The sequence below is a fragment of the Coffea eugenioides genome, chromosome 3 (genome assembly GCF_003713205.1).
Source record: "Coffea eugenioides isolate CCC68of chromosome 3, Ceug_1.0, whole genome shotgun sequence".
Lineage (NCBI taxonomy): Eukaryota > Viridiplantae > Streptophyta > Magnoliopsida > Gentianales > Rubiaceae > Coffea > Coffea eugenioides.
In genome coordinates this window covers 9,211,426-9,231,824 of record NC_040037.1, presented here as the reverse complement: position 1 = coordinate 9,231,824, position 20,399 = coordinate 9,211,426, and the positions used below count along the sequence as shown (strand labels likewise).

At 35.2% G+C, this 20,399-nt stretch overlaps 2 protein-coding genes across 3 annotated transcripts in view; both read right to left on the bottom strand.

The window, feature by feature from the left end:
• Window positions 1–1,088: 1,088 nt before the first annotated feature.
• Window positions 1,089–8,603, bottom strand: LOC113765272. Of its 2 annotated transcripts, none has more exons than XM_027309391.1 (12): window positions 8,472–8,603; window positions 8,267–8,372; window positions 8,091–8,154; window positions 7,885–7,986; window positions 7,732–7,796; window positions 6,568–6,666; window positions 6,157–6,236; window positions 5,853–6,069; window positions 4,871–4,926; window positions 4,400–4,528; window positions 3,285–3,468; window positions 1,089–1,489 (listed from the first exon to the last, which is right to left on the bottom strand). In XM_027309391.1, exons 1-12 carry the CDS (start codon window positions 8,534–8,536, stop codon window positions 1,364–1,366), a joined length of 1,293 nt encoding a protein of 430 aa, XP_027165192.1. In that variant the 5' UTR covers window positions 8,537–8,603; the 3' UTR covers window positions 1,089–1,363. The 2 variants fall into 2 exon arrangements, with proteins under 2 accessions (XP_027165192.1, XP_027165193.1); XM_027309392.1 differs by having other exon boundaries at window positions 6,568–6,657.
• A 4,267-nt stretch (window positions 8,604–12,870) lies between these two features.
• The window catches only part of LOC113765963 (beta-hexosaminidase 3-like), a 9,145-nt gene continuing 1,616 nt past the window's right edge, over window positions 12,871–20,399 (bottom strand). Inside the window, exons 2-13 of the mRNA XM_027310199.1 lie at window positions 20,318–20,370; window positions 20,102–20,213; window positions 19,667–19,737; window positions 17,685–17,815; window positions 17,528–17,593; window positions 16,419–16,519; window positions 16,271–16,330; window positions 15,836–15,869; window positions 14,335–14,433; window positions 14,202–14,261; window positions 13,811–14,061; window positions 12,871–13,149 (exon numbers count right to left, since the gene is read on the bottom strand). Of these exons, the coding sequence (XP_027166000.1) occupies window positions 12,983–13,149; window positions 13,811–14,061; window positions 14,202–14,261; window positions 14,335–14,433; window positions 15,836–15,869; window positions 16,271–16,330; window positions 16,419–16,519; window positions 17,528–17,593; window positions 17,685–17,815; window positions 19,667–19,737; window positions 20,102–20,213; window positions 20,318–20,370 (1,205 nt within the window). The 3' untranslated portion in view covers window positions 12,871–12,982. The remainder of the gene's footprint in view (window positions 13,150–13,810; window positions 14,062–14,201; window positions 14,262–14,334; window positions 14,434–15,835; window positions 15,870–16,270; window positions 16,331–16,418; window positions 16,520–17,527; window positions 17,594–17,684; window positions 17,816–19,666; window positions 19,738–20,101; window positions 20,214–20,317; window positions 20,371–20,399) is intronic.

The following is a 20,399-nucleotide window of genomic DNA, read 5'->3' as shown; positions in this document are numbered from 1 at the left end:
ATTATTTGAAAAAAAAATTAAAATAAATTTATCACGCTTTTTCCTCGAATGAAGTGTGTGAGATACAATTGCGATTTGCACAAATAAAAAAGGTGACTAAAAAATATATATTTTTGATGCAACAAAAAATTTCCAACTAAGTATCAACAAAGCTCTTCTAGCCTCTCAATATTTACCCTACTTTATAGAATGTGGTCGGAGTTTTAAACTCTTAATGACTGTTATGAACCTTAAGAGTTTTGATTTTCGTACGAACCTTAATATTTATATTGTTCCCCAAGCAATCAAAAAAGAAAAAAAAATCCATAGTACATAATTAAAAAAAAAAAAAAGAATTAGGGGACCACAGAATTATCCTATAATCACAACCTTTTTCCCAATTAATCGTGCTATTAATTCTTTGTCTGACATGTTCCCAGCATGATGAATTATTTATTTCAGATAAGCATCCATTTTGATTAATTAGAAGAAATTCAAGGGGATATTTTTTTTTTCTTTTTTATCCTTATATACCAAAGGAAACTATATTGTATCCAGCTTTTTGTGCCATGCCAACACTTACAATAGCTGCTTAAGACTGCATTTTGGACCCAAAACACATTATCAAGTTTATTCAATTCTATTAAAAAAAAAAGGGGTCTTTTCAACTGAAAAGACAAATACTAATTTGGCTAATTTTGTTTAAAGAAGAAGTTACCTGACTTTTCATGAGATTAACTGTATAAGCCTCCCAATGGCTGAAGAAGTTACCTGACTTTTCTTGAGATTAACTGTATAAGCCTCCCAATGGCTGAAGAAGTTTTTACAGTTTAATTCAACAGATTTGGCAAATCCCTATTTCATGGAGGCCCATATTAAAAGATTAGTACCACACCATGCATTATGTATTGTTCATCTCATTAGCCTATTTTTAATATATAAAGGGATTACCAAACAATAAGCTTTATATTAAAAATAAAAAATAATTAAAACACACACACACACACAATCTTTATGTGTAACAAGCAATAACAAGTCCAAGATGAACCCCAGAAAAGAAATTCTCAGTTTTAACTCTAGTTAAAAACATTTGATGGCCATTGGAATCATTGAATAAGTGATACTGCAAATGCAACTTCTCAGCCAACAATACAAAGATGCATCCAAAGTATTAAGCTGCAAACTTTTTCTGTAACGTTCGAGTTCAACTTTTGCAAAACATTTGATGCCTATTTGAATCGTTAACTAAGTGATATTACAAATGCAAACTCTCAGCAACAATATAAAGATGCATGCAAAGTATTAAGCTACAGCCTATAAGTTTAACCTTATCAAAGCATGAGTGGCCATCACCAGAAACAGCATTTGAACTAAATTTGTGGAACTACTTTTCAATGGTATCACCAGGTTGACCTTCTGTCCGCATTTGTTGCAAAAGTATTTCTTCAATGCCATCAGCAAAACTCGAAATATCATGCCGTGGGTGTTCATCCAAGGAGTTTGCCACATCCTAATTAAAAGAACAATGTGGTTAACTGCTTATCTTGTGCTTCTTCAAGGACTAAACTGAAGAGAAAACGTAATTGACAGTATAAAACTTCAAATTTAATGATTTCAAAATTTTCAGGATAATTAACATGTACTCCAACTGGAACTTAGTCGCTTACACAGGGTACCAGTTCCAGTTATAAGGATTTAATTATGAAGGCAGAAAAGCAAATGTCTACTGACTGGGTAATCTTCTACCCCCATCACTATCTAGAAACAAGCTAGCAAGTCTCCTTTCAGTGACATGTGTTACTGAAAAATAAAAAAAAAAATATGATACTGATTCCTTGTCCAAGCTGATCGGCAGGCCGCAACGAAATTTAGGGACACAAAACTACATAGGTTATTGGTTGATTGCAATTCTTAGCTACCTAACCCACGTTTTGGCACCAAACTTACCTTTATTGTTTTGCACATGACCACATTTATCATTTAGCATAGCCTAGGATTCCAGATTTTCCTCCTGTCTTCCGAGAGTTAGATAAACATGTCCAAAACTTAACCACATACTAACAACTCACGTGTCTTCCTACGAAACTTGAGCTGAAAGATCAAGTTGCGCTTGGCCTCAGACCTAAGTTCTGAAGTTCAGAATCACATTTTTATTTACAGACTCAAAAGTATCTATAAGCGCATAAAGCTTTTAAAACTAAGATTCAACCTATTGTCAACTAGTAATGTTTAACATAAACAACGAAAAAACTAAGCAAGATCAACTTAAGCCTATCTGAGGTGTTAACAACTATAAATGAGCCCAGATCAACACCAATCTATATGAAATCTTAGTGTTGAAAGCTAGTGATAATGACTGAAGGAGAGCATAAAGAAATGAAAAAATAAACTTAAAAAGAATTGGTGCTCTTCTGATTTCTAGTAAAAGGCTTCCCCTAACTTTATTCCTTAACAAATAGTGCATAGCTCACTAACAAAAATTTACTACACCATTTTAGTCCATATTAATAATTATTCCATGACCCAAGAGTTCAATGGGGAAGTTTAAGAGTGTCTGATAACAACAAAACACACAGATGAAGAGATATATCTCATAAGCACGACCAGATTTTGTTTTTTTTTTCTGAGACCCAAAAAAAGAAGATAGGCTTTCTTTTAATTACAGAAAAAGACTGATAAGAATTACCTACCTAGTGCTACATATCTCTTTTCTGTGAGCATACACCAGTTATGTGGAGAAGAACAAAAACAGGCTGGTTCCACCTACTCAAAACTATGCACAGAATGCTGCCTTCTTCACATGGCAAACACCTCTATGACCAATGCAATCAGTGACGATTAATCTTAGAAGTGTCGGCTATAAGTGATACTTTTTGCTGCCCAAGTGGAGGAGCTCATTGCAACATGGAAGATTAATGATCAGAATCATGACATTGCGGTATAACTTCATACCAAGAAGCAGCAGGGAGAGCGCTCTTTTCATTTTTATGGAGTCAAGAAGATTACTCAAAGATAGCCAAAAGACATCTCTCATGCTCTCTCATAATTGGTTATGCTTTCCTTTTATTAATACTTATCAACAAAACCTTACCATTTGCATTCTACTGTAGCTTGTTCTCACAGAACAAAGCAACCTGAAGGGGTAAAGTATGTCAAACTTGAACTCAAAACATTACAGAAAAATCAAATTAGTACATTAAGAAAAAAGTGCATTTCCAGAATTGGTGGTTTCAGCTGCTTACAAATTGGCAATTCTGAAATACTAACATAGTCAGAAAGAAAGAAGTAAATGAAGCAAAACTTACCACAACTTTGCAAAGGAAGCTCAGAGAAATTTCCTTAGAGTAGTTACTCGAGCTCTTAAGCGTCAATAGATTCAAAGGAGCACTAGCTATGGGCCAACCCTGAGCCAGCCTTATGAAAGCATCAATTCCACCAACCATGTGAGCCACTATCATTTCATCTCTGTCCAAGTATTCAAAAGAGTGCCTGCATTGATAAAAAGTGTCCACTATATGAGATCTCTCAGGTGGTGCAACAAACCAACACAAAAGTTCCTCAAATCAGATACTTCAGTCTCAAGATCTATAATTGGCCTTTGATACAAACAAACTCTGGAACATCAAACACATGAAGAAAGGAGAAAAACAATGCCCCAACCAGAGAGTTGAGCACACTTGGTTCTAACTTATTATTCTTGATTCTAGCACAAGGGTGAACAACCTATTCCTACTTTATCTATTGAAAGCTCAATATCTTTTCTAATGATTTTCCCATTCACAGCGTAAACTAATGCAGAAAATTTAAGAACTTTCTTTTACACAAAATATAAGCATAAGTCCTATGAGACTTCCAGTGGTGATGTGGTCCAGCAATTTTACCCTTAAAAGTTGATGAATGATTCAATGTACATTCACAATAACTACGAAAATGGAGGCTCAAGGGATCAGATTTTTGCTTGACAACTAAGTATCGGACAAAGAGGCAGCAACTTACACATGATAGAGCCACAGTTCATAAATGAAATATAATTTGCTGTACAAGGCATTAAAGTTTGGTTTCAGTACAGTAGTACAAGCAAAAACTAATAACAGCCCACAATTAACAGAGTGTACTCATAGGACTTTGAGCCTTGTACCGAAGAAAAAGTAAATATACTCATAGGACTTTGATCTAGACTTCAATAGTTTGAGGTCAAATAACTCAAAACAAGTGTCTGATTTTCTGGATGGAAAGCTTATTAAAAAGAACTCAAAAGGCTTCCAGAAAAAATGATTGGGAAGCATCTTAATAGTTGAATTACAAGATTAAGCCTATATTGATCCAGTATGCTGCTCAAAAGTCCAAGATAATTCCTATTTTAAGATTACATCATGCAAGTAAGATTGCAGGCAATAGAAGTAAAATCCATACAGCAGACCTTGACTTATTTGCACACTTCACCACAAAGCGCCTGAGAGTGCAAATAACTATTCGATCTTGGACTCTTCTGAGAAACCACTCCAGAGAAGACATATTATCCAGTAACGGCAAAGGTGAATAAAGTTGCCTGGAAGCATGGAAAAATCAATATCATTCGGGAACATTACTTGCAAAATATTTTGGGAAAATCAATATAATTCAGGAAAAAGCAAAAGATGAAAGACAGTGACATCATTTGCCTATCTAAGTTGGCCAAGGCATGTCATGGAGGACCAAGATGTTTCTCAACACTGTAAACAACAAACTCCAAACAAAATCACAGAAACAAGAAGATTTACCCAGTTATAAGTTAGAAAGGAGGCACATCAAGGGACAATAAAGATGAGGATAATTCATTACGGATTTATAATTTCATGACAGATAGAGATACCATAAAAATGGTATTGAAGAAAAGGGAGCAGAAACTAACCTGAAAGATTTTGCAACATCAACAATTTCACCAATATACACATCATTTGGGAAAATCTGGAGATTTCATGAAGAATATTGGAATAAGAAACACTAACATGAATGGCATCCACAACCAGGAAGATATTTAAAGACAACTATCAATTCTTCATTTACATTCACATGTCAGCAAAGAATTGTGCAGAAATAAATATTAGGGGAAGTAATCATACGAAACCTTACTGTGAATAAATTGCTGACTGCCTACAACTGAATCCAAAGCACAATCCCATATTGATATAGAGAAACCTCCGACAATAAAATTCTAATAATCTAGCCTAAACTTATAGTACATTTCTCAGCAAACATCATAAGACAGCATTCTCCAAAAACAAAATAATAAGAAACTTTTTCTCACTATAATCTGTAGGTGGTATTGTGCTTAAAAACTATAAACTAGTTGTCTACATGTGATGTGAATCGGCATAAACAATAATTCCAAAAGAAGGAAGTGACATCTATTAAACTCATACACTTAGAGGAGAGGCTGTAACCCTACAGATATCATTCTTCTGTGTTGAGCTCTATAAGTTATTTGTATTCAAGTACAATTAAATAAGCTCAACAAGCATGTAAAGAATAGATATCTTCAGAAGCTTACCAAAAAAAGGAAAGAAAAAAAAATGGTATGTGCTGATTGTTCAAAGAAAGTATTCATCCTCAACTGAAAAGCTACTAGTTATTTATCACTTTCTGCTGAAGACTTTGCCAAAAGAATGAGATATAGATTCATTCCAAATTACATCTCTTGGTTTGACCATGTAAGGTTACTAAGATAGAGTTGAATATAAATACTAAGTTTAGATGCTTTTTTTTTTCTCCAATTAAGTAGGAAATGAAGTTTGTTGTCAAAAGAAAAAAAAAAAAAAAAAAGAGGTAAAACTAGAAGGAGAACCAGATGTCAGATAAACTTTATACTTCTAAAAATTAAAAGGGAGTCATACCTCAGCATTCTTTAGCTCCAAGGTCCCATCAACAACTTCTATAAGCAATTCATGATTCTGTTCTGATGGTTCCACAGAAAGTTCTACTTTTTGCAGGCATATCATATTATCCATGTTTGGGATGTATGTTGTCAAGGACAATCTTATGGAGTTCCCTTCGAATTCAAGTACTTTGAGACCTGATAATGCATCCTCAATCTTTTCTACAACCTCAAATCTGAAAAGAGAAATAAAATCAAGGAGACAATTTAGAGGAAAAGAAAGATCATAAAAATTCTAAAGTATTTTGACTTTAAAAAGTTACATTTTAACTTGATAGTCAAGATCCTGCAACGACTTCAAAGTGCTTTTGCTCTTCTCAATCTGATGACTTAGTTCCAGAATCTTCAACACAGGGAAACATTTTTGAATTATTGTCTATATCTAAAAGATACCAAAATGACTGGAAAAATCCACCAACAAAAAGTTCAAAACGATTAGAAATCTTGGTGCTAACAACAACTGCCTAGCTCCAGCTGCAAATGGGATCAATAACAGTCACAGTTGCTAAGAGAATATGATGATATAATCAACAAATTAATGTAGACATTCCTATCTTTATCCTTCATATTATGGGGGAAAAACAAATCATGAAACTCTGTCTACCTTGCTTCCAAAACAGTAATATAAACTTGACACAAAGGTATAGCTAGATATGGATATAGAGCTCACGGACCTCAATATTAGAGCCATCGCATGCCTTTAACCTATTGGCTTGATCCTTGCCATTTGTAGAGTAATCAACCTGCAAGTCCCCATCTCTTCTCTGGATGCCCTAAAAGACATGACAAAAAAAGACTATTTTTCATGTCAAATTTGCGAAGCGACAACAGAAAGGCACTTGGCTACTGTTGAATTGTCTAAACTTAGCCATAAAGATTAATGAAAAAGCTGTTAATGTAATATCTAGTCAGAATCACTACCCCTTTCAAACTGATTAGTGACACTACAGAAAGGAAAATCTACATCTAAACCACTAAATACTGCTAGTCTAACTCAACTTCAATGATTGTTGAATTATAACTTAAAAAGAAATAGCATACCTACATATATAAACATGGAGGAACCACATTTGCTTCAGCCAACAAGTAAGAACGTTATCATACTTTTGGAATACTAATATAGTTGGTAGAATTGGGCTAGCCACCCATAGACGTTGATAGCAACGTTATAGATAACAGTTGCGGAGAGAAAGAACAATGTAGCAGGTGCTAAAGAAACATCCTTTGCAAAGTTAAGCTACTTTGTGCAAGAAATTAACAAAAGAAGATACCTTTTCTTTTCTTATTAGAAAGATGAACATTTAAACAGACACAAAAAAACAAAATGTGTTTGGTCACATAAAGCAACAAATTGACTACCTTTAGCCTTTTATCTCCTAACTCATATAGCCATACAACTTCTTTGCTAAAGTGAGGGCATTCTGTTACCATTCAGTTAGTTGAAAAGAGATAACTGAAACAAGAATGAGGAGAATAATGTCCTCGACAATTGAACACGCATACCTTATGATATCGAAGACAAAATGGTGACAACTGACTAATACTGCCCCGGCAAAAAACAGCCTAATTGTGTGCTATTCACACCAAAAGAACAAGGAAAAAAATTTATTCTTATATATGTTAAAGTCTCCAGAAAACAGACACCATCTTGGATAAGTAACTACTCAGTCATGAGTTACTAGTATCAGTCCTAAGCTTTCACCCTTAACAATAAATAGGATACCCTGTATTACAAAATTAATCCATTCAACAATGAATAGGAACAAGCTTTCGTGCTTGCACAATCCTTTTACAGCATCATTAAAATTTGATCATTTAAAAAAATAAATTTTACTTGCCTGTTTGTCAATAGAATCCAAGAAGCTGCTTAAACCTTCAACCTCAGATTCAAGTTGACAAGAGTCTGCAGTAAATCAAGTAATTAAACAAAAAAATCAGCAAAAAAATCAGTCTGTCTAAAACATCAAAAACCCCATTTTCAATTTCCCAACCTTCAACATATCTCCTTGAAAGCTCATTGAGTTCATTCTCGATTTTTGCATTCTCACTCTCCACTGACCTTAGCTCATTCTTCAAATGGTCCGAAAGTTCCGCTATATTAGTAACACAATAAATCAACTATATCACCAAAAAAGACATCTACAACGTAAAGAAAATACTTTAAAAAAAAAAAAGAAAATGGTCAGAAATTATATACCTAAACCTTCAAGGGATAGTGAGTTAATATCCGAAGTATCAGGCATAATTTGATCCATATTGCTCTAGACATAACATTCAAAACCCAAGTAAAAAAATCAAATTAAACTAAAAAAGAAAATGACAAATTACAAAAAGCTACTTTCTTTTTTTCCTTTTTTCCTTTCCCATTTTTACCTGGACTTCGAGAGCTTGATCTTGGAATAACTCCTTCACTTCTGAAGGGCCCATTTCGTAATCTTCATTACAACTCCTCAGGATTTCTCTAAGCTCCAAAATTTGACTGCAACGGAAAATCCACTAAAAAAATTAAATTAATTAATTAAACTGCAAATGCACAATTTAGTGTGTGTTGTGTGTGTAAACTGTAAATCAAAAGTACCTTTGAAGGGAATCGAGATCAAGGGTTTCTGATGAAGGAGAGATTGCAGTTGAATCTATTTCCATTTTTTTTATCCTCGAAATATTCTGGAAATTTTTGATAATTTCAATTTTCTCAGTTTAGACTGTAGAAAATATCTCCCGCCATGAGAGTGATAAATCCGAGCGGGTTCCTGGTTAATGATGACTTAGATTTCGGATCTGATAAGGATCCGACCCTTTTTGAATTTTAAACTGGTAAATTGTCAATTAAGCCTTCTACAATTGAATTTCTTTGATTTTGCCTATATATTTGTAATGTTTGTACTTGTAGTCCTTTTGGCTTGTTTAAAGAGGTAATGACCATTTTGACTGAAAAAAAACAACAAAGAGTTTGGTTGCCAACCGGGTAGAAGTATCAATTGGCTTTTTTGAGTCAGATTTTAACAAATCGAAACTTGACTTACAAATTATATGAATTTTTGAGTTTCAGATTTTCAGCCCTTGAACTCATATTAAAATGTTCAAATTTAACTCATATTATTAAATGAGTTTTGGGCTCAAATTGAACTTGGCCCAAACTCATAATTAAATACATAATTATATATAATATATATTTTATAATTGTGAATTAATATAAATTTATATATAAATTATTAATATTGTATGTTGTAATATGTATAATCATAAATTATACATATTAGTATTATACATATTTTACATATATAATTATACTCATATATGAGCCGGACTTTAATCGAACCTGAGCTTAATATGACCAAACTCGGCTCACATTTAATTCAAACCTAATATTTAGACCCAAATTCTGCCCAACCCAATTAAAATTTCTGCTCAATGAAGTTTTTTGGGTCGAATTGAATGAATTCGGACTGACTCGACCTCATTAACAGTTCTACAAACTGGCTATTGCTGTAACAGCCCCACCTTCCCCTAAGGCGAACCAAAGGGGTTAGCGGACTGCCTGCCCAGCTCTCGCCAGGACTAACGGATCAGTTTACGTCGATCTACTACGTTCCGGAACACACCAACGCGCGCAAACAAGTCAAAATCACAAAATGAAAAAAATATGAAAATCGAAGCCGATGATGAACAGTACCGGCCATGTCAGAATCCGGAGTTCAACCAAACATCAATCCAACATATATACATCGAAATTTAACATTTACAAGCCAAAGCGGTATACCAAAATATCCAACAAGTTCATACATGTGCAATTAGCCAATTACAAGCCAACCATTGGTTGAAACAAAACACTTAGGGTTTTCACCCTCAAGGAGCTATTCAAAATATACATTTACATGAGCTCAACTTGACAACCAACTAGCACAACCTTTCTCAAAATAGTCATTTTCCTGTAAGGAAAACAAATGGAACGGAGTGAGCTAAAGCTCAGTGAGCAACTATCACATAATCAACAAAGATCACTTAACCTTAAACTTTCATCTCAAGTACGCAATTAAGAAATAAAACAAGTCGGTAAAAGGATACGGACGGCTCTCAAGAGCCCATTTCCACGCTTACATTCTTGATCCAACCTCATTGACCCTCCGTCAATGTTTAAGAATACCCGACCGTAGACCTCACTTCACTTCCATTCCTTCCACCCAACATACCCCAACCGGGCCCGCACTCCAAGCAGTAGCTTTAGGTGATACTCGAGTACACCGGAACCAAGGGTCTCATTACCACAAGATTCCCATTTCAGTCCCCGTGGCTAGTCAATTTTCACGACCAAGCCCTCGCTGGCTCGATTCAATTGACTACCAACGGGGTCGAGCTCAGTAGTACAGTAGGGCCGTTGGATACTCGTCCAACCGACACCCAAACAGTTTCCCATGAATGGAATTCAATATCTCATATAGCAAGTGCAGTATTACAGTGAAACGGTAAACAGGCATTAACAAGATAAAAGGATGAGGGCGGTCAAGTACACCCTCACCTTAATCATTTCCAATAGCCAAACAAGCCTTCAAGACATCACAATCACATATAGCAATGCCACATTATAAACATTCAAGTGAGTAGTATACTCACCAATCAAGTAGGTAATGTTTCATGCACCGTCGTTAAAAGGACGTCGTGAACCCCCGTCACGTCCTAAAACATACAAACAAATACAATGAGACTCGATAACGAGTCATAAAGCCATGTCAATCACAACCCCAATAGGGTTTCATATGCATATATAAGCATTATAGCAAACCAGAAATTTCGGAAATGTAACTAATTTGGCCCTAACAAAAAAACAGTTTTGTCCTCATTTTGCGGTAATGGTCCAAATTGCACTACGATTATTGGATTAGGGTGTAAGACCCACCATCTCGAAGCTAAAAGACAGGGCTACGACAATGTAGAAGGCCACTCAGTCCAAATCCTAGCACAACTAGGTCAAATATGCAAAATACCAAACCAGAACCTTAATTGCAGGTTTACAAATTACACTATGCTGTAATTAGTCCAACTCAGTCTATACAAGTCCAAATTCATTGATTCCAAAGGCATATGGTAGCTAAGACATCAAGATACATTTCATCAGACGACCTCAACAACCAAATCTAAAGCAATTCCAGTCAAAACAGCCAATTACAGGCGCAGTTCGGCCATCCTGAAGAACCCAGAACAGCAACAGTAAAATCGAATTTTCTCACTCTACACAACTCCGATGAACCTGAAATTTTACAGACACCTCAAAGACATCAATACCTACAACTTTCATGTTTTAAGCCAAGGCCAATTCGGCCTCTAACCATGAGATAAAAAACCGGACAGAATTGGGGATATAAAACCCTAACTTTCTCAAATTCCTTCCAAACCCAAAATTGCTTGCAATTACCAATCATGTACACCTACTAGAGTCATTACCCTTCATTACCAACCATCATAGATAACCACAACATCATGATCACATTAAACCAGAAAATACACCATTAAATTGAAAACTTCATCATTTCATCCAAAAGCAAGAAATAAATCACAAATGTCATCACTTTAGCTTCCACTAAGCACAACTCAAGCTTCATTAAGTGTAGGAGGAAGTTCAAACACCACTTACCTAGAACACAAGAGAGGGAGAGTTGTAGGACACCTTAGCTTCCTTGAACACTTCCACAAAATCACTTACTAGCACCAAATGGAGGGATTTTATGGAGTAGAAACAAATTTAAGCAATTGGTTTGGATGATTTGCACTAGATGGTAGCTAAAATTTTGAAGAGTTCTCTTCCTTCCTTTGCTCAAGAGTGCCGACCAAGAGGGAGAAGAAAAGAGTGATTTTTAGTGATTTTTTTGAGATATTTAATCACTTGGTAAGACAAGTCAAAAAGTGAATAGTTGTCAACAAAGACAACCAATGGCCATGTGACACTTGTCACTCCATTAATGCATTCCTATCCTTTTTTTTTTCATCTCACATCAATCACATCACAACCTCTACTTATCTCTTAATACCCGATAAATTTCAACCAGTATCCGAAACTTAACCTTATTGGCCGAATTTTCCCGAACTTTTCGCACTAGTGGGTCCCACGTCCGTTATATATCCGTAATTTTTCAAAAACTATCCAATACTAGAAAAATCATCTAAAAATTACATTTACTCATAAAATTCACCAGGATAAATTTCCTAAGCCAGAAAATGCAGAAAACATGCAATTAAAGGGAAAAAACCCTAGGAAAATTATTAGGGAATTTACGGGTTCTCACAATTGCTAGTAAGAAAGAGCCACGAGTTAAAGCAGGTTATCATTGATAAAGATCCCCAACCTAAATTTATCTTCCAAATCCTCACTTTTCTTAATTCAAGATTGATGGCAACTCTACCCAAGGGACCTTTCTAATGAAGGCGTGAGAAAAGTTCAATTGAAACTCCTATCCAGTTCATAATTATGGGCCAAAAGCGTGAGCCGGCTAACGATCATTGTATGAGGCGCAAATTTCAACTGGTTCAGTACTTACGTTTACAATATTAGCACACATATTACTTAGTGCAATTGTCATTGAAAGTGCCTAATTGCATGTTATGTTAAGCAAGAACCTCCTACAATGACTTGTATGCTCAATCCAACCAAACCAACAAAATTTTATTCAGCTTAAAAAAAAAAATACACAAGTCCACCTTTTTTCATTTATTTTCCTTTTCTTTCCTCCCTTGGACCAAACCACCTTCTCTAAAATCTACTTCAAAGTAATTTCCTTCAAAATTTATTCTGATGTAGCCATCATCACCAGTGCTGCCATTGTCAGTCTGCTTTTCTTGCCTCAGTTTCATGATGTATTTCATTTCTTGTGATGAAACCTTGGATTGTTCGATTAGATGCTTGTTAATATTTCAGTGCCATGAAAATTGGACTTAGAGAGATTGAAATGAGCCTTTGATCCACTGTTACACCTTTTTTCTTCTTCTTCTTTCTTCCTGCTGTAGCTTTTCTCACTTACAAGTCCAATTTTCAATCTCTCTCGTCTCCATGTATAGAGTTCAATATAATATCATCATGTTAGAGACGTGTTTAGCAGACTATTGCTTGTAGCAGGAGCCTGGCTCCATGGGAGCTGCTCGACCCCATCCTGTCAATGGCGCAGCTGCAACTCCTCTTTGGTTCAACAAGCACCTAAAATGTGCTAATCTTTCGGTAACTTCTGTTGTATCCTTGGCTACTTTGTCGTAAGGGGTCCATAATCTCTCTTCATTAGGAAACAAAACACAACAATCAGTAGAGGTAGTACCATATATTTCAAGATAGAAGCTGGCAAGGCATGGAAATCATAAATCTAGTATAATATCACTAGCAGCAAAAGATGGCTTGTAAACAAATTGGATGTCTTGATGTGAAGCAATCTTTATCATTATTTCATAACAATGGCTTCGAAAATTATTTGATCAGTGACTTGCATGAATGACTAATAGAAGAAAATAACTTCGAAAGATTTTCCTGGTTTTCTGTTTGTTGAAGCATCCTTTCCAAAGTCCAAACAAGAAGTGATTAGGACATCATGGGAGCATAATAGCTCTTGAAATCATAAGTAGGATATGGTTTCTTGACTGCCATGCTTAACAGTCTTTGAAATGCGCACGTTTACTTCTTTCGGATCAAGAAGCTTTTAAGATCATATCTTATAAGACAAGCGTGAATGACAGACATCAGATGCCGAATCAGTATTTTACCCTTACCCGACAAGGGCTCCACCAATTTAGGGATATAGTATAACATCACATATCAGGAGATTCATTTGTAAACAGACAGCATAATGACTCTATCCTTGTACCTTATGCAGTCTTAAACCAAAAACAATATTTAGCAAAATTAAGAATCTCTATTTAGTATGGAATACAGATATGATTTACCTGCTGCTGCTGCTGCTCGTGGCCATATTGTTTGCTCAATATCTGACCCGTCAACACGTTCACCCCACATGCATACTTCACCCCCCATAACTAATGCTTTTTGCTGAGGCTTTCTAATATTAAATAGGGGCTCATTGGCATAGAAAGTTTTCCATGTTGTACCTACATTATCCAAGTACCAGCTTTCCTGGTTACTTACAATGCATTGGAATCCAGCTGCAACTGCTTTCTGAACAACACCACCTCTAAGCCTGTTAGAGAATTCATACATGTCCATTTAGCCCAATGTATGAAATACTAATTCATAAACACAGTATATTTCAATAACAGGTTAGGTTGAAACTTGAACCTAGAACATTTGCATCAAAAATCAAAATGAGGAGATCCTTACCAGTGGTGGATAACAGTTTCTCGGCTCAATTTACTCCCAAAATTGACAAAGGTCTCCTCCCTGTAATTTTACAAGCAAAAGTTTAATTAAATCCAATTGATGCAGAAAAGTTTCCTCAAGTAGATGATTTTACCAGTTCACAATTTTATATCCATAGGATAAAGCTATTTCCTGTGCTTTCAAGACAAAGTACTGATAAGCCTCATCTCCATTAAGACCTTGCTCCTTTAACCTGTTGCATCAGATAGCTCTTTCAGCAGCATAGAAAGAGTCACTGTCAACTTGATTCTAATAAACACAACCAAACAGAGACGTCAATCTAGTAAACAAGACATTGAAGTATGATATAGCAGGGATGAAATCTATCCCCATGCGCATCCCAAGAGTCCTAAGGCTTGCCTGTGCTTTCTGTAATAAAAAGTTTGCCTGTCTTTTGTGTTTTGTGTAACAAGAGTGAGCTGAAAATGTTTATCTCACAAATTCCCCTGATCCCCTCTTTTAACACTTTTAACTCTTTTATTCTATCAAACTGCACAACTACTGATAAGGTTGAGCAATTCTCATCCAAATCTGCCAGATAACTACAACCCTTCTCCTTCTTCAACGAGCTCCCCCAATAACAGTAAAACGACAATCTAATTGTATTAAGTCCTAGCAACTTGTTAAGGCTAAACCATCAGTCCGAAATGTTTTAAAGTCAAGAAATTAGTTGTCCACAACTTGAAGGATTTTATGCACATAATGCCATATCCATAATGCATCTCCACATGTTTCTTCAATTCCTTAAATAGATAAGCTCTCTGCTATTGATTAACTAGGCAGGATGACAGAAAAAGCATCCTCTTTCTAGACTAATGATATCTGCTGACAACATGATGCTGTGGTATCAAAAGCAGGATGCTAGCTAAAGTGAGGAAGCTAAGGGTCTTCTAGTATGGTGTCTTCAAAATCAAGTAATATCAGATCCCAAGAGATGATGACAGGAAGTTTAACATAAGGTGCAAAACCATATTTAGCGTGAAAACTGAGCAAGTTGAGATCATAGGACCTCTTCTCTTTATCCTTTATCTAGGAAAATGGGTTTACTTACAACATAGAGGAATCACCAGTAACTTCTCCTTAGAAGTGATTTAGGCTTTAATAATTACTCCCAAGTTATCTATAGTTAATAAATGAAGCTAGAACTCTTTCCAAAATCTGAAATATCCAAATCATTCTTAAATGCACAATCATGTTTCTTAAGATAAAAGATCATCCTCTTGCACAGATACAATCCCAAGACACTAAAATCTGTATATCAGATCCAAAAGACACTAGCACAAAACATGTATTAGATCAATACTATAGTGTTTTGTTGAAATTTCCGCAGCCATGTCATGTAGAATAACATGTATCAAGAGAAAGATGTGCTAATATTAACCTCAATTTCCAGTAAAACAATTTTAGATATTGACCATTGCACATTCTCTTTGCCACAATGTCATATCTATGGCATTTGAAACTAGTGAACTTAGCATGGACAGATTATGCTAATACATATTAACATCCATGAATATCTACTGAAAGCTTCAGAGAGTTAAGGAACCCTGAGACAAAATCAATCAAAAGAACAAGTAATGCTTTGAAAGTGTTACCAGTTGCTTACATGAGGAGTTGAAGTCCAGCAACCTGCACTCACATCAGTTGCATATGATTACTGAGCTTTGTTTAAAGAAGAAAGAAATAATTACTTTATAAGCTAGACTAAACAGACATGAACATGCACTGAACTGAATACACAAATAACTATTGTAAATAACCGAGATTTGCATTGAACAAATGACAAGATAGCCAATCTTGGTGCTAGCTGAAAGCAGTTACCTATTGGATCAACGTCATTTTGTTTATCTTCTCAAAGATACAGAAGACACAAGAGAACCAACTAGTACAGTCTTGAAGACTCGAGTCATTGAATTTTTTGAATTGCAAAAACATCTCAATCAATGAGGCCAGAAGATTAGCATCTCCATACATGACACAAAATAGCTTCATACAATGTAAATATGGACATAACAAAAAATAAAACTCACTTGTGTTCACTTCATCTCCTCCAAGGTGAACAAATCTGTACTTGAAGATCTTACTTATATCTGAAAATTAAAAAGATTTTCATCAGGTCGAGTTTTCTTTTGTCTTGCAGTGAAATAGACATGAAAATTTTTCATAAAGAAGTATCACCTGAGAGAATTCCATCTATAACTTTGAAAGTAAAATCATTGCTAACATCAAGAGGTTGTGTACAATTTATTGATGGCCAAAGTGAAGGATAACCAATACCCCTACAAATTGAAAATAGTTAGTTCTGGAGATTATATTGCAGAAGTCAGAATAAAAAAGGAAAACTGATGACTACTAATTCAGGTCCTAAAATTTCAAAGACAAGTTTCTGAACCCACTAACATACTTTTAAGTGTTTGACAAACAATTTAGAATAAATTACAGATTGATTGGGCTCTTCAACACTATATCTGTATCTCAATTACCAGGATTCTGTTCCGTTTGATCATTGGCATTTGAAAACTGCAAACTTACTAAAAGATTACTTTATGATCACCATTACAACTCTCCTAAGCTTCATATCAAATATAATCACAAGATCCTCCTTATAGAGTTACAAATGTAGCAAAACCAGAAAGGTGGTAACATGACTGTTTCTGAGGTTTTAACTATTCTCATTTCTTCAATAAGTTACTGCAAAGAACATTTACAAAATGCCAAATCTCCAAAGGATGACCAACCTAATTATAAATAAGAACACACAATAAAGTTCAAACTACTAACAGGTAAGCACCTCCCTTCTTTCTTCGGTGGAAAAAATACTCAATAAATGACACATACATTCAAACAGCTTAAAAACATTACTTCTTTAGTGAATGGCTAATGCTAGTGAACACCTCACTAGCGTGTTCACTCCTAAGGGGGTGTGGAGGTGCGGGGTGGTAGGGGAACAGAGTCAATCCTTTTTTTTTTCCTTCTTCTTGTCACAAATTGATTAAGACTTTAATCAACTAGTTAAATGTGAAATTTATCAAGTAATGCAACTATTTTTCTGCAAGGAGATGCAACAAACCTGTTGATCTCAACAAAAAAACATAAAATGATGATGCTTTTACAAGCATAGCTGTTGCACAGCGGGCATTATATACCAGCATGCTATTGGAGAAACAACTGAAAAGAACTAAAATAATTTGAAAATCCTTTTCTGCCATTAAACTCATCCAGTATCATTCATGTTCTTGAAAAGAAGGTTCTTAGCAAAGTAGTAATGCAGAAAGCAGATGAGTTACCAGGATTTAGCATGTCCCGGCGCATCAATCTCAGCCAATACATGGATTCCTCGTCTTTGAGCATATCTGCAACATTACAGTTTCAAATCTCAAAAAGATATGTCATGGAAGATATCAAAATGGACCTAACCCAAAAAGATGCATAATAATAACTTGCCTGACAATCTCAGCAGCTTGAGCCATGCTGTATCGTTCTGAACTAGAATAAGCACCATTCCACAACTTTGGATAAGAAGGTATCTCAAGAGGAAAAGATTCTTCATCTACTATGTGCCAATGCAGCACATTCTGCAAACCAACGAAAACTATCATCCAAAGTATAAACAAATTATTGATTCTCAAGTCAACTTTCACATTCTTGGGAGCAGACAGTAAAGATGATGCAAAGTTGCTAACATTACACATGACTACCTTAAAATTTTCTTGTAAACCATTTATTTGAATTTTCTGATTCCTAGGAGCATTAACCTGGCTTCCATACTCACATCAGCATCAATGGTGCGGGTAATGCCAGTACAGAGTCATGCTTGTAAGCAAATCAGATGAAGCGCCACAGGAATACCAATGTCAAAATACTAATGTTAAACAGCTTTTGAGAATCCATCATGGAATGGTGCAAGGTTATCTCAATAGAGGGCAATGTTGGCGTTCTCTTTGTTATATTTGTTGACGTTCTCTAAAGCAACCAAAAATTTGGAAGACTTCATTCTATTTGAGTTCAATGTCTCCATTTTATGAAATTTTTGTCCTTCTCATACGGATATGGTGATTTGTATTGCTCGAGTTTCTCAGGAAAAAAGGCTTCAATGTCAATAATTGTGGAGTATTTAATATCCATAAATAAGACTAGAACATTCATAGGCCATAAGAACGGTTCATCAATCTCATGTCAAAAATTTATACAGTTTGAAAGTATCCTTTCCTGTTTACCATTTCCCTACTTCGATCAGTTAAAGCAAACTGGAAATCTTATAGACACTATAAGTGCACTAGCTATCCAGTCTAATGCATAACCCAATAGCAATAAATTTTACTGTTCTTATTGCACATGCAGTGAAGATCTAAACAGCTTATATGAAAGAGTTTTTACAGTGACTCCAGCTATTGGATTAGTCCTCAACTAAACCCCAAATCCCAATGGTTTGTGTGAATTTCCCTATAATATCCACCACATCTATTTTCGTGAACTCTTGGCCCAGCGTGTAAGTGATGGCAGATTGATTGTCCATATTTACTTGGATACCAAATGAAGACTGGATAGCTAGCCACCAACAGCCTCCAAAATGGTAGACGCTTGACCCTTTAACTCATTATCTATTCTCATTATCTTTGTTTAAGCATCCAATGAGAAGTTCTCCTATGCCACAGTAGCTTCTTGCTCAGATCAATCTGATCATTTATTTGCAAATTGAAATGCAAACTAGGATCTGTCAGTTGCTACACAAAGCAATTTACTCAGTGGACACCTAAGAAGACAGTGCTTATGGTATAAAATTATCTCCTGCTCCAGAAAATTCTGGCAGATACATTTCTGCACAATGTCATTTGTTTCCTAAATGGAAGCAGTAACTCAAAGAACCAGGAAACAAAGGTGCCAAATAGAAACATAAACTATTGTCAGATTAGTGAAGTGCTGCTAAATTCTTACAGCATCCATTAGACTGAAAAGTAGTTTAATGCTTATGTCTGTTGAAAGAGCTCCTTATATCTATGCCTGATTCTTTTTCATGAACCAGGCATGTGACAGTGTAAATACTTGGAAAAGGGGTGGCGCAACTCAAAAGTTAGGACTTGCTTGTAAGAATATCTGATATATCTCTAGAAAAGTGAGCATTATGCTTACATTTGTTCCTTTGGTGTGTATGACACAATTTTAGTCACAATTCAGTCACTTGACAAGATTTTCTTTTTTTTTTTGTGGCATGTATTCAAGAAACTATTTTCTCTAGACAACGCAAAAGCTTTGGTTCAAACACACAATCAATTGCACTCTATAATCTTTTTCTTTTTCCCCTATAATCTGCTATAGATTCCTTTATGCACATAACTATTAGAGAGACAAATCATTGAACTCAAATTCCTTTATGTAGTCAAACTGAAAATAGCAAAACAGGTTGCATGAAATTATCTGGTGCATACCAATTTGGCAAACGTCATAGAATCGATGACCTTCTTTATCACGGGCACTGGCAGAAAGTGCCGAGATGTATCTACACAAAGTACATGTGACAACAGAATATAAACATTAGCACCTTGAATAGAAAGGGAGTGCTGACAAAGAATATTAGTGCATTTGACTACTAGTCTATGGTGGTTTCTGAATGTTGGCCATGGTCAGTTCAACCCTTCAGATGTTATGTAAATTTCACTATTTTCTGGGAACCTCCAAAAAATTTTGGAATGCTTGTGAAAAATATTGACTGCTCAACTCCACCACTCCTTTACTAAAATAAATAAAGAAACACACACACAAAAATTCACAATCCTCTGCTTTATTTGTTCTTTCTTATTATGTGGAGGAAATGGCAAACCAAAATAATGTTAAACAATGCAAAATTTTTAAAGGCATCTCACCAATCAAAAGCCCACGATAAGAAAACCTTGGTTCATCGAAAATGATCCATGGAGCCTGATGAATTTCAATTACTCTGGATGAATGGTTAAAATAGCAAACTTGGCTAAATGTCTGTAGCAGATCGATTGAAAGTAAACATTTACGTCAGATCTTCTTTTCAAAAAAAATATATATATATCAAAAGACTATTTTAGTATCAAGAGTGAAAATCATACCTCTAGTGCGTGTAATGCCCCATAAACTGTTTTTGCCTGCATAGAAGCGAAAACTTCCAATTCATGTATCAAATATAGTATA